This window comes from Neovison vison, chromosome 8 (genome assembly GCF_020171115.1).
Source record: "Neovison vison isolate M4711 chromosome 8, ASM_NN_V1, whole genome shotgun sequence".
NCBI classification, from domain to species: Eukaryota; Metazoa; Chordata; class Mammalia; order Carnivora; family Mustelidae; genus Neogale; species Neogale vison.
The window spans coordinates 129,331,457-129,356,017 of NC_058098.1; the positions used below are offsets into that span (position 1 = coordinate 129,331,457).

General features: G+C 37.6%; 1 protein-coding gene and 1 pseudogene across 2 annotated transcripts in view; both read left to right on the top strand.

Moving 5' to 3' along the window:
* Nucleotides 1–24,561, top strand: part of WDR35 (WD repeat domain 35) — a 64,913-nt gene that overhangs the window by 18,352 nt on the left and 22,000 nt on the right. The window contains exons 11-14 of one of the 2 annotated variants that reach the window (XM_044262023.1): nucleotides 4,617–4,649; nucleotides 5,007–5,067; nucleotides 20,354–20,498; nucleotides 23,583–23,652. In XM_044262023.1, coding sequence (XP_044117958.1) covers nucleotides 4,617–4,649; nucleotides 5,007–5,067; nucleotides 20,354–20,498; nucleotides 23,583–23,652 — 309 coding nt within the window. The remainder of the gene's footprint in view (nucleotides 1–4,616; nucleotides 4,650–5,006; nucleotides 5,068–20,353; nucleotides 20,499–23,582; nucleotides 23,653–24,561) is intronic. The other variant, XM_044262025.1, reaches the window with a different exon arrangement.
* LOC122915286 lies at nucleotides 1,743–2,887 on the top strand (annotated as a pseudogene).

Consider the following 24,561-nt stretch of genomic DNA (forward strand, 5'->3'; position numbering starts at 1 on the left):
CTCTGTCCCATTTTTTTTTCCCCCTCCAGTCAGCGAATCCATTAGCATTTCATATTGACCACTTCAGTATGGAAGCTTTTTTTCTTTTAAGATATATTTCAAGTGCCATAATCCTCTTCCAAGTTAAAATTCCACAAGAAAAAAATGAATATCCAGATGTCTAGTATAAATGCTCAAGAAATTATGTAACGATGGCCATTATAACATTTTGGGTAGCTTTGACATTGAGAAATATACTTTTATTTGGGATTATAGTGCTTTCAAAATCAATGTCTCAGAGTGTAAAATAAATAATGTAAATAATGCCTTTTTAAAAAGTATGCTAATAATTCAGATATTTGCAGAAGCATATAAATTTTTTTAAAAAGGGTTACCATTGTCTTTGGCTGGATTATAAATTATTTTATCCCATTAAAAAGTATAGAGTTTTTAGTTTAAGGAGGCCGTTTGAACAGCCACCTTTGGCTCTGTTCTCTCCTGAAACTCACAAAACAACAATAACGGTATTTTTTAAAAAGTCATAAGCCCATAGGGACCAGAAAGGGAGAGGAAATGGCAACATAGTTTTGGAGGTTAAAGAGTAGGTGGATTAGTGGTAATGACCTTAGCAGACCTAAGAAAGCTGAATCCTAAGTCATCAATGGAGAAAGCAAAGAAGTAACTGGTTTTCATCCCAGAATCCTGAAGAGACACAGGACAGGACTTAATAGTACCTGGTAGGAGAAAGAAACAAATGGAAAAACAATTTGGAAGTACTAGAGATTATGCAAGAAGAAGAGAGGAAAAAAAAAAAAAGGCATATAAAGAATCCTGTCTGAGGAATCTGACCCATTCAAGAGAAAAGACCTCTTAAAGTTACTCCTATGGGGAGTCCCCAAGGAAAGATCCCTGCCCCGTCACCTTACTGTGAAGACCAGACTCATGGGGCTCACTCATTAACAAATAGATTCCAAACAGCTTTTCAGTGTCTTTCTCTTAAATCGAAGCAGATAGACAAGGATTATCAGACATTTGAGAAAATCATCTCATTGAACAGACACAAAGAAATAAACACAAGGAGAAAAGGATTGGGAGGAAGCAGAGACTCTGCAGGGAGAAGAACAATGCTGAAGAATCATTTCAGATTATCTTCCTAGAGTTAAGAGATGCTACATCCATAAAAAGGAAGGGACTCACCAAAAAAAAAAAAAAAAAAAAAAAAAAAAGGAAGGGACGCTATAGAAAAGGAGGTTTTTGGGTATTACAAATATGATAAGAGCAATGAAAAATTTGGCAGAAGAGTTCGAAGATAAAATGAAGGAAAACTCCTATAAAGTGGAACAAAAAGACAAAGAAATTGAAAACATGAGGGAATAGATAGGAAAGTCAGAGGACCAGACCTGGAAGTTCGGTGAACAGGCAAAGTGGAGGAGAGTGATTCTGAAGAAAATATCCAAGAAAATTTCCCTTGAGTTTCTAGATTGAAAGTGCCTTGCTCAGTGAATGAAAATATTTCCACATCAAAGCACATTGTTGTGAAATTTCAGAAGACTGGGGGTAGAAAGATCCTTCATAAGCTTTCAGAAAGGGGAGCCTGCGTGGCTCAGTGGGTTAAAGCCTCTGCCTTCGGCTCGGGTCATGATCTCAGGGTCCTGGGATCGAGCCTTGCATCCGGCTCTCTGCTCAGCAGGGAGCCTGCTTCCTCCTCTCTCTCTGCCCGTCTCTGCCTACTTGTGATCTCTGTCTAATAAATAAATATCTTAAAAAAAAAAAAGCTTTCAGAAAAACAGACTTCACAGGGTCAGATGTCATCATGGCCTTCAACTTGTCAATAGCGATACTTTGGAGAATTGCTTCCGAAATTTTGAGGGAAAATGATTTCCCATCTTGAATTCTGTATGTTAAGCAAACTATAAATTACAGTGAAGGTGGGAGGCAGATTGTCCTTCTGGCGTGAAGGTTTTGAACGAGATGATGTCGCCCATGCTTGTCTCTCTGCTCATCAAGCTCGGCCACTACTCTGCCTGTTTCTTGGAGTTGCCCGTGGAGCCAAGTTCCAGTTACCTGAAACCTTAGGCAGAAGAGGAAAAGAAGAGAGCGGCTGAGGAGAAAAAGAAACAGGATGAACAGAAACGGACTGAGAGAGAACTGGCAGAAGCCCAAGATGACAGCATACTGAAGTGAGCCTGCCGGTCTGTGGAATGGTGTGGATGAATAAAGCTTTCTGTGTTGTGTGAAAAAAATAAAATAAAATGAAGGTAGGCAAAAGACATTTTTAGATGTACAAGGTCACCAGAAATTTACCTTCCAAGCTTTCTTAGTTACTTTAGGATACGGCCAATCAGAATGAGGAGTAGACCAAGAAAGAGGAAGAAATTGGTAACCTGAGAGCCATGGTGAAGAGTGGCCCGAGCTGACAGAGTGTGGCACGCCTGCGGAGTCACCAGTTGGCCGCGTGTCCCATGGTTCCAGAGGAAACTCAAGATGAAATTAACAGAACACTTAATGTGGTTGAACCCTTAAGAGGGGACTTAAGTTAGTAATCAATACAGAGAACGTAGCAAAGAGAAAAAATAAAGACAATTCCCAATCGCAGGGAAAAGTAAATGCACTTGAAAGGAGAATAAACCGTGACATACGTACAACTCCGTGATGAATAACACTTATATAGTCAAAATGATGTTTTTTAAATGAATTTTTTAATTAAGTGGATTTTTAATTAAATAGAGCCTTTTTATTTGGAGTGTAATGACCAGATTAACCCCTGAAATTCTGATCTAACAAAATGGTAGGTGGAAAGCTGGAGACAAAGGAGTGCGCCCATGTGTTGGGTGCTGGGAAGGGGGCTGAAAGAGAGTCACATACCTGTCGGTGATAGTGGGAAGTCGGAGAATGTCCCAGGTTGAAACTGAACAAAACAAGACCTAGCATCATAAACACATTACTTAGATTTGTGGAGGTAAATATTAAAAGGATGAGTTAAAGGAGCTGAAAGTTGTTACTTCAGGGAGCAGAAAATGGGAAGTTGGGAGGAACTTCTGTTTTTTAGTAAGAAGTCTTATGGAATTACTTCATTCTTTAACCGTGAGCATGTAGATTATATGTGGATTAAAAAATACAAGTTATTTGTAGCACTTTATGGCAGTAAATCAGCTTATTTTAAGTAGTGGAATAATAAATTATATTTCGATATAATTTTTGTCCTTTAGTTTCTTAAAAAGTTTTTGAAACATTCTTCTATTTTTTCATTCAAATTTTAATTTTGTTTATTTTTAAAAGATTTTATTTATTTGTTTTTAGAGAGAGAGAGAGAAGCCTGTGTGCCAGCATGTGAACGGGGCAGGGAGGAGGGTAGTGGGGGGGAGGGGGAAGGGCAGAGAGAGAAGGAGAGAGTCTCAAGCAGACTCTGTTGTCAGCATGGAGCCTGATGCAGGGCTTGATCTCAGGACCCTGAGATCATGACGTGAGCCGAAATCAAGAGTCAGACACTCAACTGACTGAATCACCCGGGTGCCCCTAAATTTTTAACTTGAATCCCAGTATTATTAACACACAATGTTATATTAGTTTCAGGTGGACAATATAGCAATTCAGCAGTTCTACACATGACTCACTGCTCATCTTGACAAGTGTACTCTTAATCTCCTTTACCTCTTTCAGCCGTGTCCCCCCCAGCCTGCCTCCATAGTTAAGAGTCTGTTACTTGGTTTGTCTCTCTCTTCTTTTCTTTGCTCATTAGTTTTGTTTCTTAAGTTCGTATGAGTGAGATCATATGGTCTTTGTCTTTCTCTGACTTATGTCGCTTAGCAATATACTCTGTAGCTCCAAGCACGTTGTTGGAAATGGCAGGATTTCATTCTTTTTTTTTTAATGGCTGAATAGTATTCCATCATCTGTATCAATACACAACATCCTCTTTATCCATTCATCTGTTGATGGAGACTTGGGTTGCTTCCATAGTTTAACTATTGTAAATAAAGCTGCAGTAAGCATAAGAGTGCATTTATCTCTTTGAATTCTTTTTTTTTTTTTTTCTATTCAGGAAGCATTTTACTGCTGCTCCAAGTTTAGGAATTTTTACCGACAGAAAATCAGCATGAATTCTTGTTTTTATATTTTTTGGGTAAATACTCAGTCGTGCGAGTCCCCAATCATGAGCTGGTTCTATTTTTAACTTTTGAAGGAACCTCCGTACTGTTTTCGACAGTGGCTCTGTCGAAAGTGGCTCTAATGGTTTGCATTCCCACCAACAGTTCATAAAGATCCATTTAGTTTATATTTATGAAATTAAAGAAGTCCTACTTGAGAAGCTGAAAAATGAAAGAGAAGGACTGTAAATAGTACATAGAGAATTAGTTTATTTGAAATCATTATTCTTTTCAGGAGAACATCTAAGTAAAACAGTATTCTTAGCACAAGATAATAGAAAAGGTGACTAACAGTAAAAAAAATGAAATTATCACTTTAGAATAATATGGTGTAAAGTGTGCATTATACTTGATTATTTTCCCTAATATTAATTACTGGTAATTGTGTTTGTGCTAACTAGCGGGCATTGTAATCATTTTTTGCTAGATTGGATTATGTTTTTTTCTGAGTTAACTGATTTTTTCTGAATTTTTTATATTGCTTCAAAGGAGGAGAACGAGATGGGGACATTTGGTGCAACGGTAACAAATTAGTTCTTATGTAGGATGAAAATGAGTTTTGAGGTTACAGTTGATCAGGAATTTTAGAAGTATAAATAATGAAAAGTAGTGTACTTGCGTTTCTTAGGTGGCCTCTTAAAAAACACAGTGTTCCATTAGTTGGAACTTGTTTTGAACTGATTTGAGGAATTAGCCTTGTTTTAATTTTAATTCATGTTTCTTTATGTTTAATGCTGTAGATTATGTTCTTTGCACTTAATAGTTTTATCAGTTATTTCCCAATTGTGATACTTTAAAGAGATAAGCATGATATTTTAAGCATTGTTTCCTTTATGGTAAAGAAGCAGAAATTCTGATACTCTGTTTTTTTGTTCACAGTTTGTGCTTGTTCTTTGTAATTCTATTGGCACACCTTTGGATCCCAAATATATTGATATTGGTAAGAAAATGTTAATGTCTATTCCCTCTTTAATCAAATTTTATTTGTAACACTAATTTAAAAACCTAACAATGTATTATTAATTAAAATGCTATTCTCCAAAATAAGGATGACAGTTCTTCCTGGTTTGCCAAGTCCAGCACCAGTTCATGCCTATTATCATGGTAAAATTACTAATAATGCTCCACTTCACTGTCAGAAGTCTCCTGTTTAATAGAATAAATTATAGATTACTGTATCTAAAAGCCACAGTAATCTCATGACCGCTGTACTGCCATCATTTACTTTCAATGGGAAATATAATTGTATAAGAATTGGTATGCAGCATAATGATTAGCATGTAATACATTGAGGATTATAGAAAGAATTTTGCTGTTAAACCACTTTTATTATTAATAAACTGCTTGTAAATACCTCTCTTCCATAAAAACACTTTAGCTGCTTGTAAAAGTGCATTTGCTCTTTCCAGATTTTTCTAATGAAATCGGTCTGTTAATAGGGACAGCTTTCAAAAATTCCTGACTTTTTGTTTTCAGAAGACATTTGTTACTTTAGATTTACAATTCCCTCTAGCCAACAGCTATGAAAGTCACCATTAAAAAATTGCATGTCTTACTCTTAAGTTTTTTCTTAAAAATCATTACCAAATATTTTGTTGCCATTTCACTGCAACTTCCAAAACTAACATTTTTTTTAAAGTGTGATAGTTTATTGGATATGGTATTAGAAAAGTTAATAGATTTCAGAAATTGAAAACCCATTGAATTATTTTCTGAATCTGAGAGCTCGTCTTTTTTTTTTTAGGTTTCATATTCAATCTTAATCAAATGTTATGTATTTTGCTAAACTTTTTGGGTGATACAAGCAAATGTGAGAAATACTGGCTTTAAAGAGTTTATGCTCTCTATTCAGGGTCTTGGTAACTCACTGTTTTATAGTGAAACTTTTCAACTTCATGTCTTATGTTCATTGTTACTTAGCTATATGTTTACATATGTGCGCACATGTATATGTTATTGTTCCTTGTTAAAAGTCTTCCCTGAAATTCTTACAGATTCTTGTTACATGAATGTCTTCTGTTAGAAACATAACAGTCTTTAAGATGTGAATTCTGTCAGTCTTTAGATTATATGCTTTTTCTTTTGATATCAAAAGTTCTAACATAGAATAATCATGATACGTTTAGCCACAAAGTAATTTCGATCACAGGTAGTTTTTTTTTTTTTTTTTCATAAAGCCAGATGTCAATCCCTCACCTTCATAAAACGGCCAATTCTTGAGGGCATGATTATTTGTATTTTTGAGTCTCAAAGCTTTTTTTTTTTTTTTTTGCCGTCTCGCTGGCTGAAATTTTAACAAACAGGTCTTTCATTGGTCTGCAGTAAACCCAGCCAAGGACTCAACATTTTTGTTTCATACATATCCTGTAAAATTCCTTTTTTTTCAGTTTGTATGCCAAATTTTCATGAGGACCAGAGGCTAAAACGAAAGAAGTATGCAACTGATGTTGTTCTGGAAAGTGTAATTTTTCTTGTGCTACCTACTCTTCCTCCTGACAATCTTTATAGAAACTTTTTAAAAGAACTTCATACTTTATTATAGAAACTTAGTCTATGTGTCTCTTGTTCTATACATAAAGGACTTAGGTACCCATTTTTGGTGCTTTTCCTATGCACCCTTAAAATACCTTTGGTGCACTTCTATTGACAGTATTGCTTTTTACTGGGCACTATGATTATCGATTTTCTTGTTTATCTTCCCCACAAGATTTTGAGCTTCTTAAGGATCTATGTCTTACTCATTTATGTATCTCCTCTACCTAACACTATGCTTACCCATAACAAATGTTTATTGAATGTATGGAAAATATTTATTTTCTATCACGAAAATAGAAAATGATAATTCATTTATTTAGCAATAAATAAATTCAGTGAGTTTCAGGTCCTGGTACCAGGGATCTGGAGTTAGAAGACATTGACTATGAAACTTGCTGTAGGATATTTGAATAAATAATGAAATATAGTTACTCCATTGAACACTGGCTTACTGCTTGCTCCCCATCTGTGTGTTCGGTTTTGTGCTGGGTATTGGATGAATGCATGTTGGTGAGTAAGGACACCAGGGACATCTTTCCTACTTAATTTCATTTGACCTGAATTTTGAAGATGAGTATTTCTTCAGGTGACTTTTTAAGGAGAGAAAACAGCATTTGTAGAGGATTGAAGGCATGGAAAGTGCCTGGAAAGTGCCAGGTGCCTGTCCTTCAGCCATTTTGGTGAAACCATGTCAGTGGCTTTCTAGTGATGGTCTCTAACACATGCACTGAGTCCTCCATATAATCTAGAAATAGGCAATTTGATGAAAACATGTCAGTGAAGTTTCAGTTTATCAGCTCTTTAAGGGGCTGAGAAATGAATAAGTAGAAAAGTAGGGGAACATTACAGATGTAGACATTTATTTCAGGCCTCAGCATTAAAATATTACAAGCAGGTTTCACTTATATGTGAATTCCTCGATTGTTTTAAGTTATTTTACATCCTTGCTTGCTTAGTAACTACAGCTTCTTAATGTTACAAAGTTCAGTTAATGGAAGCATTATTTTTTTAATTAGTTCCAGAGGTAGAATTTAGTGATTCATCAGTTGCATATAATACCTGGTGTTCATTATATCAAGTGCCCTCCTTAATGCCTTCCTTAATGCCCGTCACCCAGTTATCTCCCACCCACCTCCCCTCCAGCAACCCTCAGTTTGTTTCCTGGAGTTTACTGTCTCTTATGGCTTGCCTTCCTCTTGGTTTTCATCTTATTTAATTTTTCCTTCCCTTCCCCTGTGTTCGTTTTGTTTCTTAAATTCCACATGAGTGAAATCAGATGGTGTTAGTTTTTCTCTGACTTATCTTGCTTAGTGTAATACCTTCTAGTTCCATTCATTGTTGTTGCAAATGGCAAGATTTCTTTCTTTTTGATGGCTGGATAATGTTCCAGCGTGTGTGTGTGTGTGTGTGTGTGTGTGTGTGTGTGTGTGTGTACGTATATGTATGTACACACCGCATCTTTTTTATCCATTCATCTGTTGATGGACATCTGGGCTGCCCCTTCAAATCACTATGTTTGCATCCTTTGGATAAATACCTAGTACTGCAATTGCTAGCTCCTAAGTTAGCTCTATTTTTAACTTAATGAGAAACCTCCATACTGTTTTCCAGAGTGGCTGCACCGTTTGCATTCCCACCAAGAGTGTAAGAGGGTTCTCCTTTCTCTATATCCTCGCCAATATCTGTTTTTTTCTGACTTGTTAATTTTAGCCATTCTGACTGGTGTGAGGTGGTATCTCATTGTGGTTTTGATTTGTATTTCCCTAATGCCGAGCAATGTTGAGCGTTTTTTCATGTGTCTGTTGGTCATTTGGACTTCTTCTTTGGAGAAATATCTGTTCATGTCTTCTGCCCATTTCTTGACTGGACTTTTTGTTTTTTTGGGTGTTGAGTTTGATAAGTGCTTTATAGATACTAGCACTATACTTTCTGGATACTAGTACTTTATCTGATAAGACATTTGTAAATATCTTCTCCCATTGTGTAGGTTGCTTTTAGTTTTGTTGAGTGTTTGCTTTGTTGTGCAAAGGTTTTTATTTTGATGTCCCAATAGTTCCTTTTTGCTTTTGTTTCTCTTGCCTTTGGAGACATGTCTAGGAAGGAGTTGCTCTGGCTGATGTCAAAGAGGTGCCTGTGTTCTCCTTAGGATTTTGATGGATTCCTGTCTCACATTTAGGTATTTCATTCATTTTGAGTTTACTTTCGTGTATGGTTTCAAAAGAGTGGTCCAGTTTCATTCTTCTGCATGTGGCTGTCCAATTCTCCCAACACCATTTGTTGAAGAGATTGTCGTTTTCTTAAAATTTTTTTCCCCAACATTCTAGATATTTGAAATTTTTTTCCCAGATGATGAATAGTTGAGAAGGACATGGAGTGCTTTTATCCTGGTTGTGTTCTTTTTCTAAAATGGTCTGTTAAAATTTGGATTCTTTTTCCTGGAGGTTTAGTTCTAGGAAACTAAGAACAAATCCACCTGGATGGGGTAGATCTTTTAATGAAGATCTAGCACAATTTTTGTAGATAGGATTATCTACCCATATTAGTTTGCTGTAATTACAACCTGCTGGTTCAAAAGAATGTATGTTTCAGGTACATCTGTATTTGTTTTTTGTACTGATCCGTGGGTTTGTATGTGATTTTATTATAAAAACCTATGTAGGTAATAAAGGTAAAGACAATAATAGTAACCACATCTAATTCTTATTAACCCTTAATGAGAAGCCGTATGGTATAGTGGTTAAGGACATGGCTTCTGGAGACAGATTAACAGGTCTTGTATCCCACCTTCTCCCACTTCCCAGCTGTGTGCTTCAGCAAGTTATGCAATCCCTCCATCTTTCTGTGTCTTCATCTGCTACATGCAGATAATAATGCCTACCTCATGGAGTAGTTGTGTGAGTGAAAATAGATACTATGGAGTATGTTCGTTATATATTAACATAATTATATATTGTATATAGCTAGCAATTATAATTAGTATATTATAATATATACTGGTATATATATTTTATATATATAAAATATTTTATATTATATATAAATATAAATATATATAAATATATAAAATGTATATTATATAAATATTTATATATTTATGTAGATATAAATATATATTATATATAAATAATATTATATAAATATATATTTATATATGAACATATATGAATGTGAATATATATATGAATTATATATATATAAAATTCAATAAATACTGGCTTTGAAGTGATTATTAAGCCTTTATTCTATTCCAGGCACTGTACTGTGCTTTATGTTTACTATCTCTTTTAATCTTCAAACAACTGTATAAGCTTGGTATTATCATCTTCAGTTGCAGTGAAGGAGAATAAGTGATTTAGAGAATAAGTGATTTATCTAAGGCCACAGAGTTAAGCAAGTGCCTGTTGCTTGAATCTCAAAGTCTGACTCTTTCATGGAACCACTAACATTTTACTTTTGAATTAATCAGGCTAACGATTAGTTATTGTGATTATTTAGGATGTATCAAAAAGGAACCGGACTCCTGGGTGGCTCAGTAGGTTAAGTGCCTGCCTTCAGCTCAGGTCATGGTCCCAGGGTCCTGGGATTGAGCTGCATGTCGGGCTCCCTGCTCATCGGGAGCCTGCTTCTCCCTCTCCTTCCCCCTTGTGCTCTTTCTTGCTATCTCTGTTACTACCTCTCTCAAATAAATAAAAAAATCTTAATAAAAGAGAAAGGAACATGAATATAATTTAGTTGTAGGTAAACAGTGGATAGAGGAATAATTTTATATACTTAAGAAAAATTGTATTAGAAAATAGTTTAAGGTAAAAGTTTGTGATCTTCCTTCATACCATACTGAGGGTATAATATTTGGCATTAGAGTGTCTGTGGTAGAATTTACTAAACATTTAACAAATGTGTTAGGATTTAGTGGAGAGCGGGGCTCAGAGAAAGCTGAGCAAAGCCTGGGCCTGGCGTGCAAGTTCATCCCACTCCGCAATCTCCAGGTCTTAGCTACCCTTCTCCAGGACTGCTTTTCAACCCCTTGTCCCCTGTAGGAAAGGCTTCTGGCTCCCTCTAGAGTTCAACAATAGTATCTGTTTTGAATAGAAAAATCTTGACAATTATAATGAAAACAATTTTTTTTTAGTATGATTCAACTATACTGAATTACTTAGCATGTAAAAATTCTTGAATTTGAAACCCAAAGTTGGTAATCTACTCAATTAAGACTTTACCATTAGCTGGTTTCTAATTCTTTGTCCACTTTCTAAGTCTCTTACTGCCTTAAATATCTACTTGGACTGTGGCAAGAGCTCCAGAAATGGTAGCTGCTGTTAACACCAGTCCTTTATTCTGGCCATATGAATACTTTGCTTAGTATTTAGTAAAACGTAAGTTTTACCCTATTCTAATCATTCATGAGTTTAGAAAATAGATATGAAACTGATCTTTATGAAGGATTTTTTTTGTTGTTGTTTTAATATATTTTGTGTGTGCACGTTTAGTTTTATTATGGTGTTTAGTTTGTTTTGTGACCATGGGCAAGTTATTTTACTTATTTATTCCTCCATTTTTAAGTTTTTAAGATAGTCTTCGTAAGACGGTGTCATCAAAGGGCACGCAGTAGGGGGCGCCTGTGTGGCTTAGTGGGTTAGGCCTCTGCTTTCAGCTCAGATCATAATATCAGGGTCCTGGGATCCAGCCCTGTATCAGGCTCTTTGCTCAGCAGGGAGCCTGCTCCGCCCCCCCCTTCTTCTCTGCCTATGTAATCTCTCTCTGTCAAATAAATAAAATCTTTTGGAAAAAAAAAAAGGGTACACAGTAGGAGCTTAATTAAATGTTTTTTAAGAAACAGAACAGAAAGGGGCGCCTGGGTGGTTCAGTTGGTTCAGGGTCCTGGGATCAAGCCCTGTTTAGGGCTCTTTGCTCAGTGGTGAGCCTGCTTCTCCCACTCCCTCTGCCTTCCATGCTCCCTGCTTGTGCACGTGCTCTCTCTCTCTGTCAAATAAATAAATAAAATCTTAAAAGAAAAACAGAACAGATGAAAAAAGTTATATGTTTAGGAGAATATTTTTCAAAATTAGGAAGGGACTTCAGAGAATTTTCTTTTCTAAATTAATGAGGAAATATAAGACGTGAGATCAGAGGGAAGGATACAGGCCCAAACCAAGCAGTAATAGTAGTGGGGACAGGAGGAGGGAGTGGGATTTGATTTCTCTATTCATCAGTTAATGGACATTTGGGCTATTTCTACCTTTTGGCTATTCAAAACAATGCTGTTCTGAACATTTATGTGTGAACTTTTGTGTGGACATGTGTTTTCATTTCTCTTGGTTATGTACCTAGGAGTGGACTTGTTGGGGCATGTGGTAATAACTCTGTATTTAACATTTGGAAAAACTGCCAAACTATTTTTGAAAGTGGATACACCACTTTATTTTCCTACCATTTCTGTACATCCTTGGCAATACTCATTAATGTCTAGCCTTTTGATTCTAGATATTAAAACAGGAGAGTAGTATCTCATTGTGGTTTTGATTTGCGTTTGCTTGATGGCTAGTGCTGTTGAACTTCTTTTCCTTTGCTTGCTGGCTGTTTGTATATCTTCATTGGAGAAATGTCTGTTCAGATTTTTTGCCCATTTTAAAAAATTATTACTTTTTTTTTTATTAACACAGAATGTATTATTTGTTTCAGGGGTACAGGTCTGTGATTCATCAGGTTTACACAATTCACAGCACTCACCATAGCACACACCTTCCCCAATGTCCATCACCCTGCCACCCCACCCCTCCCACATACCTCCCTTCTGGCATCCCTCAGTTTGTTTCCTGAGATTAAGAGTCTCTTATGGTTTGTCTCCCTCTCTTGTTTCGTCTTGTTTCATTTTTCCCTCCCTTCCCCTATCATCCTCTGTCTTGTTTCTTAAATTCTTCATATCAGTGAGATCGTATGATAATTGTCTTTCTCTGATTGGCTTATTTCCCTTAGCATAATACCCTCTAGTTCCATCCATGTCATTGCAAATGGCAAATTTTTTTAATGGCTGCATGATATTCCACTGTATATATACTACATTTTCTTTATCCCTTTATCTGTGGTTGGACATCTCGACTCTATAGTTTGGCTATTGTGGACGTTGCTGCTATAAACGTTCGGGTGCACGTGCCCCTTCATATCACTACGTTTGTATCTTTAGGATAAACAGCCAGTAGTGTGATTGCTGGGTCATAGGGTAGCTCTATTTTCACCTTTTTGAGGAACCTCCATGCTGTTTTCCAGAGTGGCTGCACCAGCTTGCAGTCCCACCAACAGTGGAGGAGGGTCCCCCTTTCTCCGCATCCTTGCCAGCATCTGTCCTTTCCTGACTTGTCAATTTTAGCCATTCTGTCTGGTGTGAGGTGGTATCTCATTGTGGTTTTGATTTGTATTTCCCTGATGCCCAGTGATGTTGAGCACTTCTTCATTTGGAAGTCTTCTTAGAGAGAGTCTTCATTTGGATGTCTTCTTAGAGAAATGTCTGTTCATGTCTTTGGCCCATTTTTTTTTTTAAAGATAACTGTGTTTTTTTGTTTGTTTTGTTTTTAAAAATTTTATTTATTTATTTGACAGACAAATCACAAGTAGGCAGAGAGGCAAGCATAGAGAGAAGAGGAAGCAGGCTCCCTGCAGAGCCGAGAGCCTGATGCGGGGCTCGATCCCAGGACCTTGGGATCTGAGCCGAGGGCAGAGGTTTTAATCCACTGAGCCACCCTTTGGCCCAGGCGCCCCTTTGGCCCATTTCTTGATTGAATTCTTGGTTCTTTGGATGTTGAGTTTGGTAAGTTCTTTATAGATTTTGGATATTAGCTCTTTATCTGAAATGTCATTTGCAAATATCTTTTCCCATTCTGTCAGTTGTCTTTTGGTTTTGTTGACTGTTTGCTTTGCTGTGCAAAAGCTTTTTATCTTGATGAAGTCCCAATAGTTCATTTTTGTCCTTGCTTCCCTTGCCATTTTGTCCTTCATTTTGTCTTTGCTTCCCTTGCCTTTCGTGATGTTTCTAGGAAGAAGTTGCTGTGGCTGAGGTCGAAAAGGTAGCTGCCTGTGTTCTCCTCAAGGATTTTGATGGATTCCTGTCTCACATTGAGGTCTTTCACCCATTTTGAGTCTATTTTTGTGTGTGGTGTAAGGAAATGGTCCAGTTTTATTCTTCTGCATGTGGCTGTCCAATTTTCCCAACACCATTTGTTGAAGAGACTATCTTTTTTCCATTGGACTTTTCTTTCCTGCTTTGTTGAAGAAACTTAGTTGACCATAGAGTTGAGAGTCCATTTATGGGCTCTCTGTTCTGTTCCATTGATCTATGTCTCTTGTTTTTGTGCCAGTACCATATTGTTTTGGTGATTACAGCTTTGTAGAGCTTGAGGTCTGGAATTATGATGCCACCAGCTTTGGTTTTCTTTTTCAACATACCTTTGGCTATTCAGGGTCTTTTCTGGTTCCATATAAATTTTAGGATTATTTGTCCCATTTCTTTGAGAAAAGTTGATGGTATTTTGATAGGGATTGCATTAAATGTGTAGATTGCTCTAGGTGGCATAGATATTTTCACAATATTTGTTGTTCCAGTCCATGAGCATGGAATGTTTTTCCGTTTCTTTGTGTTTTCCTCAATTTCTTTCATGAATGCTTTATAGTTTTCTGAGTACAGATTCTTTGCCTCTTTGGTTAGATTTATTCCTAGGTATCTTATGGTTTTGGGTGCAACTGTAAATAGGATCGACTCCTTAATTTCTCTTTCTTCTGTCTTGTTGTTGGTGTATAGAAGTATAACTGATTTCTGTGCATTGATTTTATATGCTGACACTTTACTGAATTCCTGTATGAGTTCTAGTAGTTTTAGAGCGCAGTCTTTTGGGTTTTCCACAGAGAGTATCATATTATTTGCAAAGAGTGAGTTCTTTGCCTTCTTGACTTCTTTGCCTTGCTGATTTGGATGCCTTTTATTTCTTTTTGTTGTCTGATTGCTGAGGCTACTACTTCTAGTACTATGTTGAATAGCAGTGGTGATAGTGGACATCCCTGCCATGTTCCTGACCTTAGGGGAAGAGCTCTCAGTTTTTCCCCATTGAAAATGATATTCACTGTGGGTTTTTCATAGATTGCCTTTATGATACTGAGATATGTACCCTCTATCCCTACACTGTGATCAAGAAAGTTTTGATCAAGAAAGGATGCTGTACTTTGTCAATTGCTTTTTCAGCATCTGTTGAGAGTATCATATGGTTCTTGTTCTTTTCTTTTGTTAATGTATTATATCACACTGATTTGTGGATGTTGAACCAGCCTTGCAACCCCGGAATACATCCCACTTGGTCATAGTGAATAATCCTTTCAGTGTACTCTTGGATCCTATTGGCTAGTATTTTGGTGAGAGTTTTTGCATCCATGTTCGTCAGGGGTATTGATCTGTAATTCTCCTTTTTGATGGGGTCTTTTTCTGGTTTCAGCCTCATAATATGAGTTTGGAAGTTTTCCTTCCATTTCTATTTTTTGTAACAGTTTCAGGAGAATAGGTATTAATTCTTCTTTCAATGTTTGGTAGAATTTCTCTGGGAAACCATCTGGGCCTGGGCTCTTGTTTGTTGGGAGATTTTTGATTACTGCTTCAATTTCCTTACTGGTTATGGGTCTGTCAGGTTTTCTATTTCTTCCTGGTTCAGTTTTGGTAGTTTATAGTCTCTAGGAATGCATCCATTTCTTCCAGATTGTCTAATTTGCTGGTGTATAGTTGCTCATACTATGTTCTTATAATTGTTTGTATTTCTTGGGTGTTGGTTGTGATTTCTCCTCTTTCAGTCATGATTTTGTTAATTTGGGTCCTTTCTCTTTCCTTTTTGGTAAGTCTGGCCAGGGGTTTATCAATATTTTTTTTCTTAAGATTTTATTTATTTATTTGACAGAGATCACAAGTAGGCAGAGAGGCAGGCAGAGAGAGAGAGAGAGAGAGGAGAGGAAGCGGGCTCCCTGCTGAGCAGAGAGTCCGATGTGGGGCTCCATCCCAGGACTCTGGGACCATGACCTGAGCCAAAGGCAGAGGCTTTAACCCACTGAGCCACCCAGGCACCGTTACTAATTCTTTCAAAGAACCAGCTCCTGGTTTTGTTGACCTGTTCTTTTGTTCTTTTGGTTTCTATTTCATTGATTTCTGCTTTTATCTTTATTATTTCTCTTCTTCTGCTGGGTTTAGGCTTTATTTGCTGTTTTTCTTCCAGCTTTTTTAGGTAGGGTTAGGTTGCATATTTGAGACCTTTCTTGTTTCTTGAGAAAGTCTTGTATTCCTATATACTTTTCTCTTAGGACCGGCTTTGATGCATCCCAAAGATTTTGAAGAGTTGTGTTTTCATTTTCATTTGTTTCCATGAATTTTTAAAATTCTTCTTTAATTTCCTGATTGACCCATTCATTCTTGGTAAGATGCTCTTTAGCCTCCATGTATTTGAGTTCTTTCCAACTTTCCTCTTGTGGTTGAGTTCTAGTTTCAAAACGTTGTGGTCTGAAGATATGTAGGAATGATCCCAGTTTTTTGGTACTGGTTGAAACCTGATTTGTGACCCAGGATGTAATCTATTCTGGAGATTGTTCCATGTGCATTAGAGAGGAATGTGTATTCTGTTGCTTTGGGGTGGAATGTTTTGAATATATCTGTGATATCCATCTAGTCCAGTTTGTCATTTGAAACCTTTATTTCCTTGTTGATCTGCTTAGATGGTCTGTACACTTCATTGGGGGGGGTGTTAAAGTCCCCTACTATTATTGTATTATTGTCAATGTGTTTCTTTGATTTTGTTATTAATTGGCTTATATAATTGGTTGCTCCCATGTTAGGGGCATAGATATTTAAAACCGTTAGATCTTCTTGTTGTACAGACCCTTTAAGTATGATATATTGTCCTTCCTCATCTCTTATTACAGTCTTTGGCTTACAATCTAATTTATCTGATACAAGGATTGCCACCCCATCTTTCTTTGGATGTCCATTAGCATGGTAAATTGTTTTCCACCCCCTCACCTTAAATCTGGAGGTGTCTTTGGGTCTAAAATGAGTCTCTTGCAAACAGCATATTGATGGGTCTTGTTTTTTTAATCCATTCTGATACCCTTTGTCTTTTGATTGGGCATTTAGCCCATTTACACTCAGGCTAACTACTGAACGATAAGAATTTATTGTCATTATATTACCTATAAGGTGACTGTTACTGTGTATTGTCTCTGTTCCTTTTTGGTCTATGTTACTTTTAGGCTCTCTCTTTGCTTAGAGGACCCCTTTCAATATTTCCTATAGAGATGATTTGGTGTTTGCGAATTCTTTCAGTATTTGTTTGTCCTGGAAGCTTTTTATCTCTCCTTCTATTTTCAATGACAGCCTAGCTGAGTATAGTATTTTTGGCTGCATATTTTTCTCATTTAGTGCTCTGACTATGTCATTCCAGTTCTTTCTGGTCTGCCAGTTCTCTGTGGACAGATCTGCTGCCAGTCCAATATTTCTACTGTTTTAGGTTACAGACCTCTTGTCCCCAGCTGCTTTCAGGATTTTCTCTTTGTCTTTGAGACTTGTTAGGTTCACAATTAGATGAGGGGGTGCTGACCTATTTTTATTGTTTTTGAGGGGGGTTCTCTGTGCCTCCTGGATTTTGATGCCTTTTTCCTTCCCCAAATTAGGGACGTTCTCTTCTATAATTTGGTCCAATATACCTTCTGTCCCCCCACCCCTTTTCTGGGATCCCAATTACTCTTCTTTTTTTTTTAACATAAAATTTATTATTAGCCCCAGGGGTACAGGTCTGTGAATTGCCAGGTTTACACTTCACAGCACTCACCATAGCACATACCTTCCCCAATGTCCATAAAGGGATCCCAGTTATTCTAATACTGTTTCATCTGACAGTATCACTTATCTCTTGAATTCTCTCCTTGTGATCCAATAGTTGTTTATATCTGTTTTTCTCAGGTTCTTTATTCTCCATCATTTGGTCTTCTATATCACTAGTTCTCTCTTCTGTCCTAGCAGTAAGAGCCTCCATTTTTTATTGTACCTCATTAATAGCTTTTTTGATTTCAACTTGGTGAGATTTTAGTTCTTTTATTTCTCCAGAAAGGGATTCTCTAGTATCTTCTATGCATTTTTCAAGCCCAGCTAGCATTTTTATAATCATCATTCTGAACTCTAGTTCAGACATCTTATTTATGTCCTAATTGATTAGGTCCCTAGCAGTTGGTACTGCCTCTTGTTCTTTTTTTTGAGGTGAGTTTTTCCACTTTGGTCATTTTGTCCAGAGAAGAATAGGTGAATGAGAGAACAAAATTCTAAAAGGGTAACAACAACCCCAGAAAAATATACACTAAACAAATCGAAGAGACTCAAAACCAGGGGGAAAAGAAAGGAAAAAAAAATGTATGATCAGGCTGGTGAATAGAACAGAGCCACATACTTGATTTTGGGTATATTTTGGTCTGTTAGAAGAAACTGCCTCCTAAAATTTTAAAGAAAGAAAAACATACACACACACACACACATAAGGGTAAACACAATGAATGGATGGAATGTGACTGTGAAGATGAAAATTAAAAGATTCTAAAAAAGAAATTGACAAGCAGTTGGTTCAAAAAAGAAAGGAAAAAACATTAAAAAAAAAGAGAGAGAGAATATGATCAGGTAGGAGACTAGCACAAAGCCATACACTAGATTTAGGATATATTTTGGTCTGTTAGAAGAAACTGTATCCCAAAATTTTAAAGAAAGAGAAACATATATATACAAAAAATGAGATTAAGTACAATGAAGGGATAGAATATGAGTACAAAAATGAAAATTAAGATTTCAAAAAAGGTGTTAAGATGGTTAAAATAGGTAAGAAGATAAATTAAAAAAAATTAAAAAAAAATAAAGAAAATTTAAAAAATTTAACTTTGGAAGACTGAAGTGTCAGGGGAAAAAAGCCATGAATTCTCTGTGCTGTATGTCCCTAGCGCTGGAGTTTTGATGTTCTCATTGATCAGTAACCTTGGTCTTGGCTGGATGTTCTTGCTGATCTTCTGGGGGAGGGGCCCGTTGCCGTGATTCTCAAATGTCTGCCTGAGGCGAATTGTACCACTCTAGTCAGGGCCATGCTAAGTAATCTGCTTTGGAGGAGGGTAATGAGGATAGTGGCCTCCCAATATCCGGCCTGTAGGAGCTGAGAGCTCAGGGCCCACTCCTCAGTGTGCCTTCAGAGAAAAGTAGTCAATCCCTCCCATCTCCCTGGTCTCCGGCCACACTTGTGCTCACTTGGGCTATGACCGAGCGTTTCTATCTCTGGCGCACAGCCCTGTTTGGAGTGTCCAAACCCAGCAGATTCCTGCAGTGCACTCCCGCACTGTTCTTCCTGGTGGAGGAAAGGAGGGGTCTCTCCAGATCTGCCTCTTGTGGGGTCCCTGCTCAAAGAGCAGTGGCCTATGCCTTGGATCATGGTTTATGGCAACCCGTAGCTGAGAGCCCACCCCTTGGCTTCGTCTTTGCAGCCAGCTTTCCTGCTCCAATACCGGGGAGCTCTGTCACACTCAGACACCCCCAGTCTTTCTGTGACCTCCAAGGGTCCTGAGATCACGCTGTCCCAGCGAGGGCTCCACCCCCCGCTTAGCTACTGGAGTGATGTCCCTCCACAGAGCAGACTTCTAAAAGTTCTGATTTCATGCTCCGCTGCTCTCTCACTTGCCTGGAGCCAGCTAATGGAAGCTTCTTCCCCCGGCGGTCTATCTTCTGGAATATCCCCTCGGATTCACTTCTCTGCACTTCCTGCTTTCCAGAAAGTGTCGCTTTTCTTCATAGAATTGCTGCTATCCTTTTCTTTGATATCCTGTTGACTTTGTAGGTGTTCAGAGTAGCTTGATAACTATCTAACTGAATTCCTGGGATCAGACAAAATTAGGTCTTCTACTCCTCTGCCATCTTGATCCTTTTTTTTTTTTTTTTTTGCCCATTTTAAAATTGGGCTATTTATCTTTTTATTATTGAGTTGTAAGAGCTCTTTACATAGTCTAGAAACAATTCCTTATCACAAATACGATTTATACATATTTTCTTCTGTGGGTTATCTTTTCACTTTTTTGATGGTGTCCTTTGAAGCACAAATGTTGGGGTGCTTGGGTGGCTCAGTTAAGCGTCTGCCTTCTGCTCAGGTCATGATCTCAGGGCTCTGGAATTGAGCCCCCTGTTGGGTTTCCTTCTCAGCAGGGACCCTGCTTCTCCCTTTCCCATTGCTCATGCTTTCTCTTACTATCTTTCTCTGTCTCAAATAAATAAAATCTTGAAAAAAAGTCTTTTGAAGCACAAATGTTTTAATTTGATGAAGTCCAGTTTATCTCCTTTTTGTTTCATTGCTTGTGCTTTTAGTGTCATGTCTAAGGAACTCTTGTCTTATCCACCATCACAAAGATTATTCCTAATTTTTTTGTCTCCTCGGACTTCTGTAGTTTTAGCTCTTACATTTAGATCTTTGATCCATTTTGATGTAATGTTTTTGTATAGCTCTATAAGCCTTTGATTCTTTTTTGATTTCAGAGACTGTGTGTGAGGTATATTGTCTGAAATGTGGGGTTGAACGCAGTGCTCACTCAATTCCTTTGTAGCACAAACATTCTGTGTTTCTATGTAACTAACTTAATTGTCTTAATGCTCTTTTTAATAGTACCATTATTTGTTGCAATGACCAAAACCCATGTGATAGCAGCTTCGAAAGAAGCATTTTATACCTGGCAGTATCGTGTGGCAAAGAAGCTCACAGCATTGGAAATTAATCAGATCACGCGGTCTCGAAAAGAAGGGAGAGAAAGGTATATCTTTTGATGCATGGTTTTTAGTAGCTCAACCATATCACATTTAAATCAGACATAGTTAATTATAAATTGTCATGCTTGAGAACTGTAAATTGTTTTGGTTACTAAAAATAATATTTTTCCATTAATTTCAAAACCTTTCAAATTATTTGTTTAAATTTTTAAAAATAAATGAGAGGTAGCGTGGTGTAATAAAAGACAGCCCTTGGAGATAAAGAGTGGAAATCTGTGTTTTTATAAGGAAATAGCTATTCTTACTCATTTACTCTTACCATATTAGGATAAACCATAAATATGATTATTCAGTTGAAAATCTAACCAAAGCTTCATTCTTATGGGTTAGTTGTATGGGTCTTTCCAGAAGGGTGGGGGTGATTCTAGTATCAATCTCCATAGGAGAGGCAGGTTTTTAGGGAGGAAGTCTTCAGGTGGGGCGAAGTGGTCACTTGGCTTCTTTCTCTTGCCCTTGATTCGAGGGGGACTGGGGTTAAGTGATAGAGGGGGCTCTACCACATGGAGAAGTTAGGAGCTAGGATGGGGGGAATTCCCTTTAGTAAGTTTCAAGGTGCAGATGCATTTACTGTGTTTTGTCAGTTAAATTGTCTCTGTTGGTGATACTTTTTTTGGCCTTTTGTTATTACCCTAAGCCTTTAAATAAAGCATTTTGTTGACTGTTCTAAGCTAATAATTCTTTTTTTTTTTTTTTAAAGATTTTATTTATTTATTTGACAGAGAGAAATCACAAGTAGATGGAGAGGCAGGCAGAGAGAGAGGGAAGCAGGCTCCCTGCTGAGCAGAGAGCCCGATGCGGGACTCGATCCCAGGACCCTGAGATCATGACCTGAGCCGAAGGCAGCGGCTTAGCCCACTGAGCCACCCAGGCGCCCCTAATCTAATAATTCTTAATCAGGGCATAGGCCTGTGTTGGTGGGAGTGGGCAGCAGGGGTCATGTCAGATCATCGTCCCTCACACATGCTTGAGATCTTAATGCCATCTTCCCTTCCCTGTAAGACTCACTCTTGTACTAAGATCGGAGAAATGTCCCTAGTAAATATTTTAGATACACGAATTCATGTGGAAGCAAAACAAACAAACTAAAAAACCCCCAAACAAAACAAAACAAAATAAAAAATGTTGAGGTGCAGCTGGGTGGCACAGTTGGTTATGTGTCTGACTCTTGATTATGGCTTAGGTCATGATCTCAGGGTTGGGAGATTGAGGCCCCGCGTCTTTCTCTGTGTTGGGCATGGAGCCAGTTAAATTCTCTCTCTGTCTCCCACCCCCTTGCCTCCCCAACTTCTCCCTCTCTAAATAAAACATAACAAAACTCCCAGAATAGTTGAAAAATACTATATCTTGCTTTCTCAGTAGTTCTGAAAGTCTAACTAGAAAGAATCTTTGGCCTCTTTCCAGGAGAGCATGTGACAGTGGTAGCCATAATAAGTAAGAGAACCACAGTCTGCTGGGAGGTCTTAGGATAAAGTTGGAACTGAAAAGTCTAGTCTCTTCATAGAGTAAGTAGAGTAAGTTCCTCTGAGAGCCAGCTAAAGATATTCTGGTTTTAAGATGGCAGCATCTCCCTTTCTTTCTATCTGAGATACACTTACAAGTTCTAGTGATTGGGCAGGTTCTATCTGGGCCTCAATTTTCTCATCTGTGAAATATGGTGGATGATGGTAAGAAAAGCCATCATTGATTGAATACTTCTAATGAGCTAGATACTACAGTAAGCCTAGTCAGTACTCTTATTAATCCCGTTTCAGAGAGGAAACTAAGACACAGGAGCTTAAATTATTTGCCAAAGATCACCAGCTGATAAGTAGAAATGGGACATAGATCTGGTTGATCTGGTTGATCTGGCTTGATCTGGCTCTGAAACACTCAGATTGGCCTTTCTTGTAGTACTCTACTTGTTTTAAGAGATGGAAGGTGGTCACATGACCTCCTGGGAGACCTCGTATTCTGACCTTTGACTTTTATTTTGTGATAACTAAGTAGAAGTAGTAGCTGCATATACTTAATAGCAATGTATTACAGTGCAGAATCCTGGCACCTCTAAATTTATTTTCTTTTTTAAAATATATTTTCTTTCTGCATTTAATACATTTCTGTTTAACATTTGATCTCATTATACTGACAAAAGTATAATCACGATTTCAATTTAACAGTGATAAAATTTCATGATACTTTAAAGAGAGAAAATGACTTAATTTTGTTGTGGCTATATTCCGTCTATGATTTCTTGATCAGGCTCTGTTCATGTTTTGCTTTACAAACATCATTTTATATATGCCTCTTAAAAACCCTGCAAATGTTGCCCTTATTCTCCACATGGAGAAATTGAGGCTGAGAGGCTTGTCCAGGGCCTCATAGCTACTCTGTGATGTATCTTCCCTATTCGCCATCATTCGTTTTAATATTTTCCCAGCAAACATAGTGCACCTGACAGCGTGTCACACTGTGCTAGGCACATAGTCTTTGCCTCCTCAGCTGGTGGGGGAGACAAGTAAAGTGGAGATGCTGTGGTGTGAATAGTATTATATTGAAGGTATTGAAGGTATCAGATGGGGAAAGTCCAAAAGTAGTTCATCCTCACAACACAGGGAACATAAGAATGATTCTTTATTTCAGAACAAAAATCCCATTAATTAGAGCTTCCCAAATACTTTTAAGCTTTACCTTTATTAAGCACATTGACAGAAGGAAAATTATGGAGAAATGACAGAGAAACTTAGTGTATTGAAGTTATTTCTGAGTGATGTTCATTTGCAGAGTAAGGTAAAATAATCTGTTGGGGCTTAATAAAGTGCATTGGAAATATGTGATTCAATGTCCAAATAAGTTTTTGGCATAACTTTCAGGAACATATCATTTGCATAACTAGTAAACACCTGGCAGGTAGTTTTTACCTTTATGGGATCGAGCTGTGTCAAGGACTCTTTAAAATAATCGGGACATTTATGTTACGTAATAGTATTCATTGGTGTCATCCAGTCCTTTAATTGTTCTAGAGATTGTGAAATGGCATAACCTGTACTTAGACCATCTTTGAAATGATCACCTTTTTTTTTTTCTCCCAGAATTTATCATGTTGATGATACTCCTTCTGGATCAGTGGATGGGGTGCTTGATTATAGTAAAGCAATTCAGGTAGGTGATTGCAGCAAATGTCAATATCTGTAAGTTTTGAAATACTGTAATTTTATTTTGACATCTGACAAAGAATTATTTTTTTACTGAATAGCATGTTATTCTAGTAATTCTTTAAAAAATGTCTATTCTGAAAACCTTTTATCTCAGCCTCCTTTTTTCCCCTTGATTTTTAAAACCATTTTTGAAATAATAATAGGCGCTCGGGAAGTTGCACAAATATAGCGCGTAGAACCTTTTACCCCGCTTCCCTCAGTGGTAACATCTTCTATAACTGTGGGATAATATCAAAGACAGGAAATTGCTATTGGGAATGACACTCTTAACTGGACTGCCACCTGATTCCTTACTCAGTTTCACTAGTTTTGACATGTACATGTATGCACGTAGTTTTATGTAATCTCACCATCGGGCACGGACTTGCCTCATGCTAGTTCTCCATTTTTGCACTTGCTCTCCACCCTGTCCCTGCCCCGCGACAACCATGAATCTGTTTCCGTCTCTGGTTTTGTCACTCTGAGAATTTTTCAAATGAAGAGAATCATATAACGTGTAACCTTTTGAAACTGACTTTTTCGCACTAAGCATCTAAGCCCTTGGGATCCATCCAGGCCGTTGAAGTGCTGTGCCACTACTTCCCCTTCCTCATTCTGGCACGAGCTGTCTGTCCTTCCACCATCTGTACTTTTACGACTGAGCTCAGGGTTTTGCCTCCCTGTGCTTTTCTGTGTATGTGAGATGTTCCTTCCTGTCGCTCTCGTAATTCCCGAGCACATCTCTACTTGTGTCATACCGGACTGTAATAAGGTGTCGGGCTTGCTGTCTTCCCCAGGAGGCTTTTGAGGAATCCCTGAAGGGAAAGATTTTATCTGAGTGTCTCCAGTGCTTAGTTCAGTGTCTAGCACATAG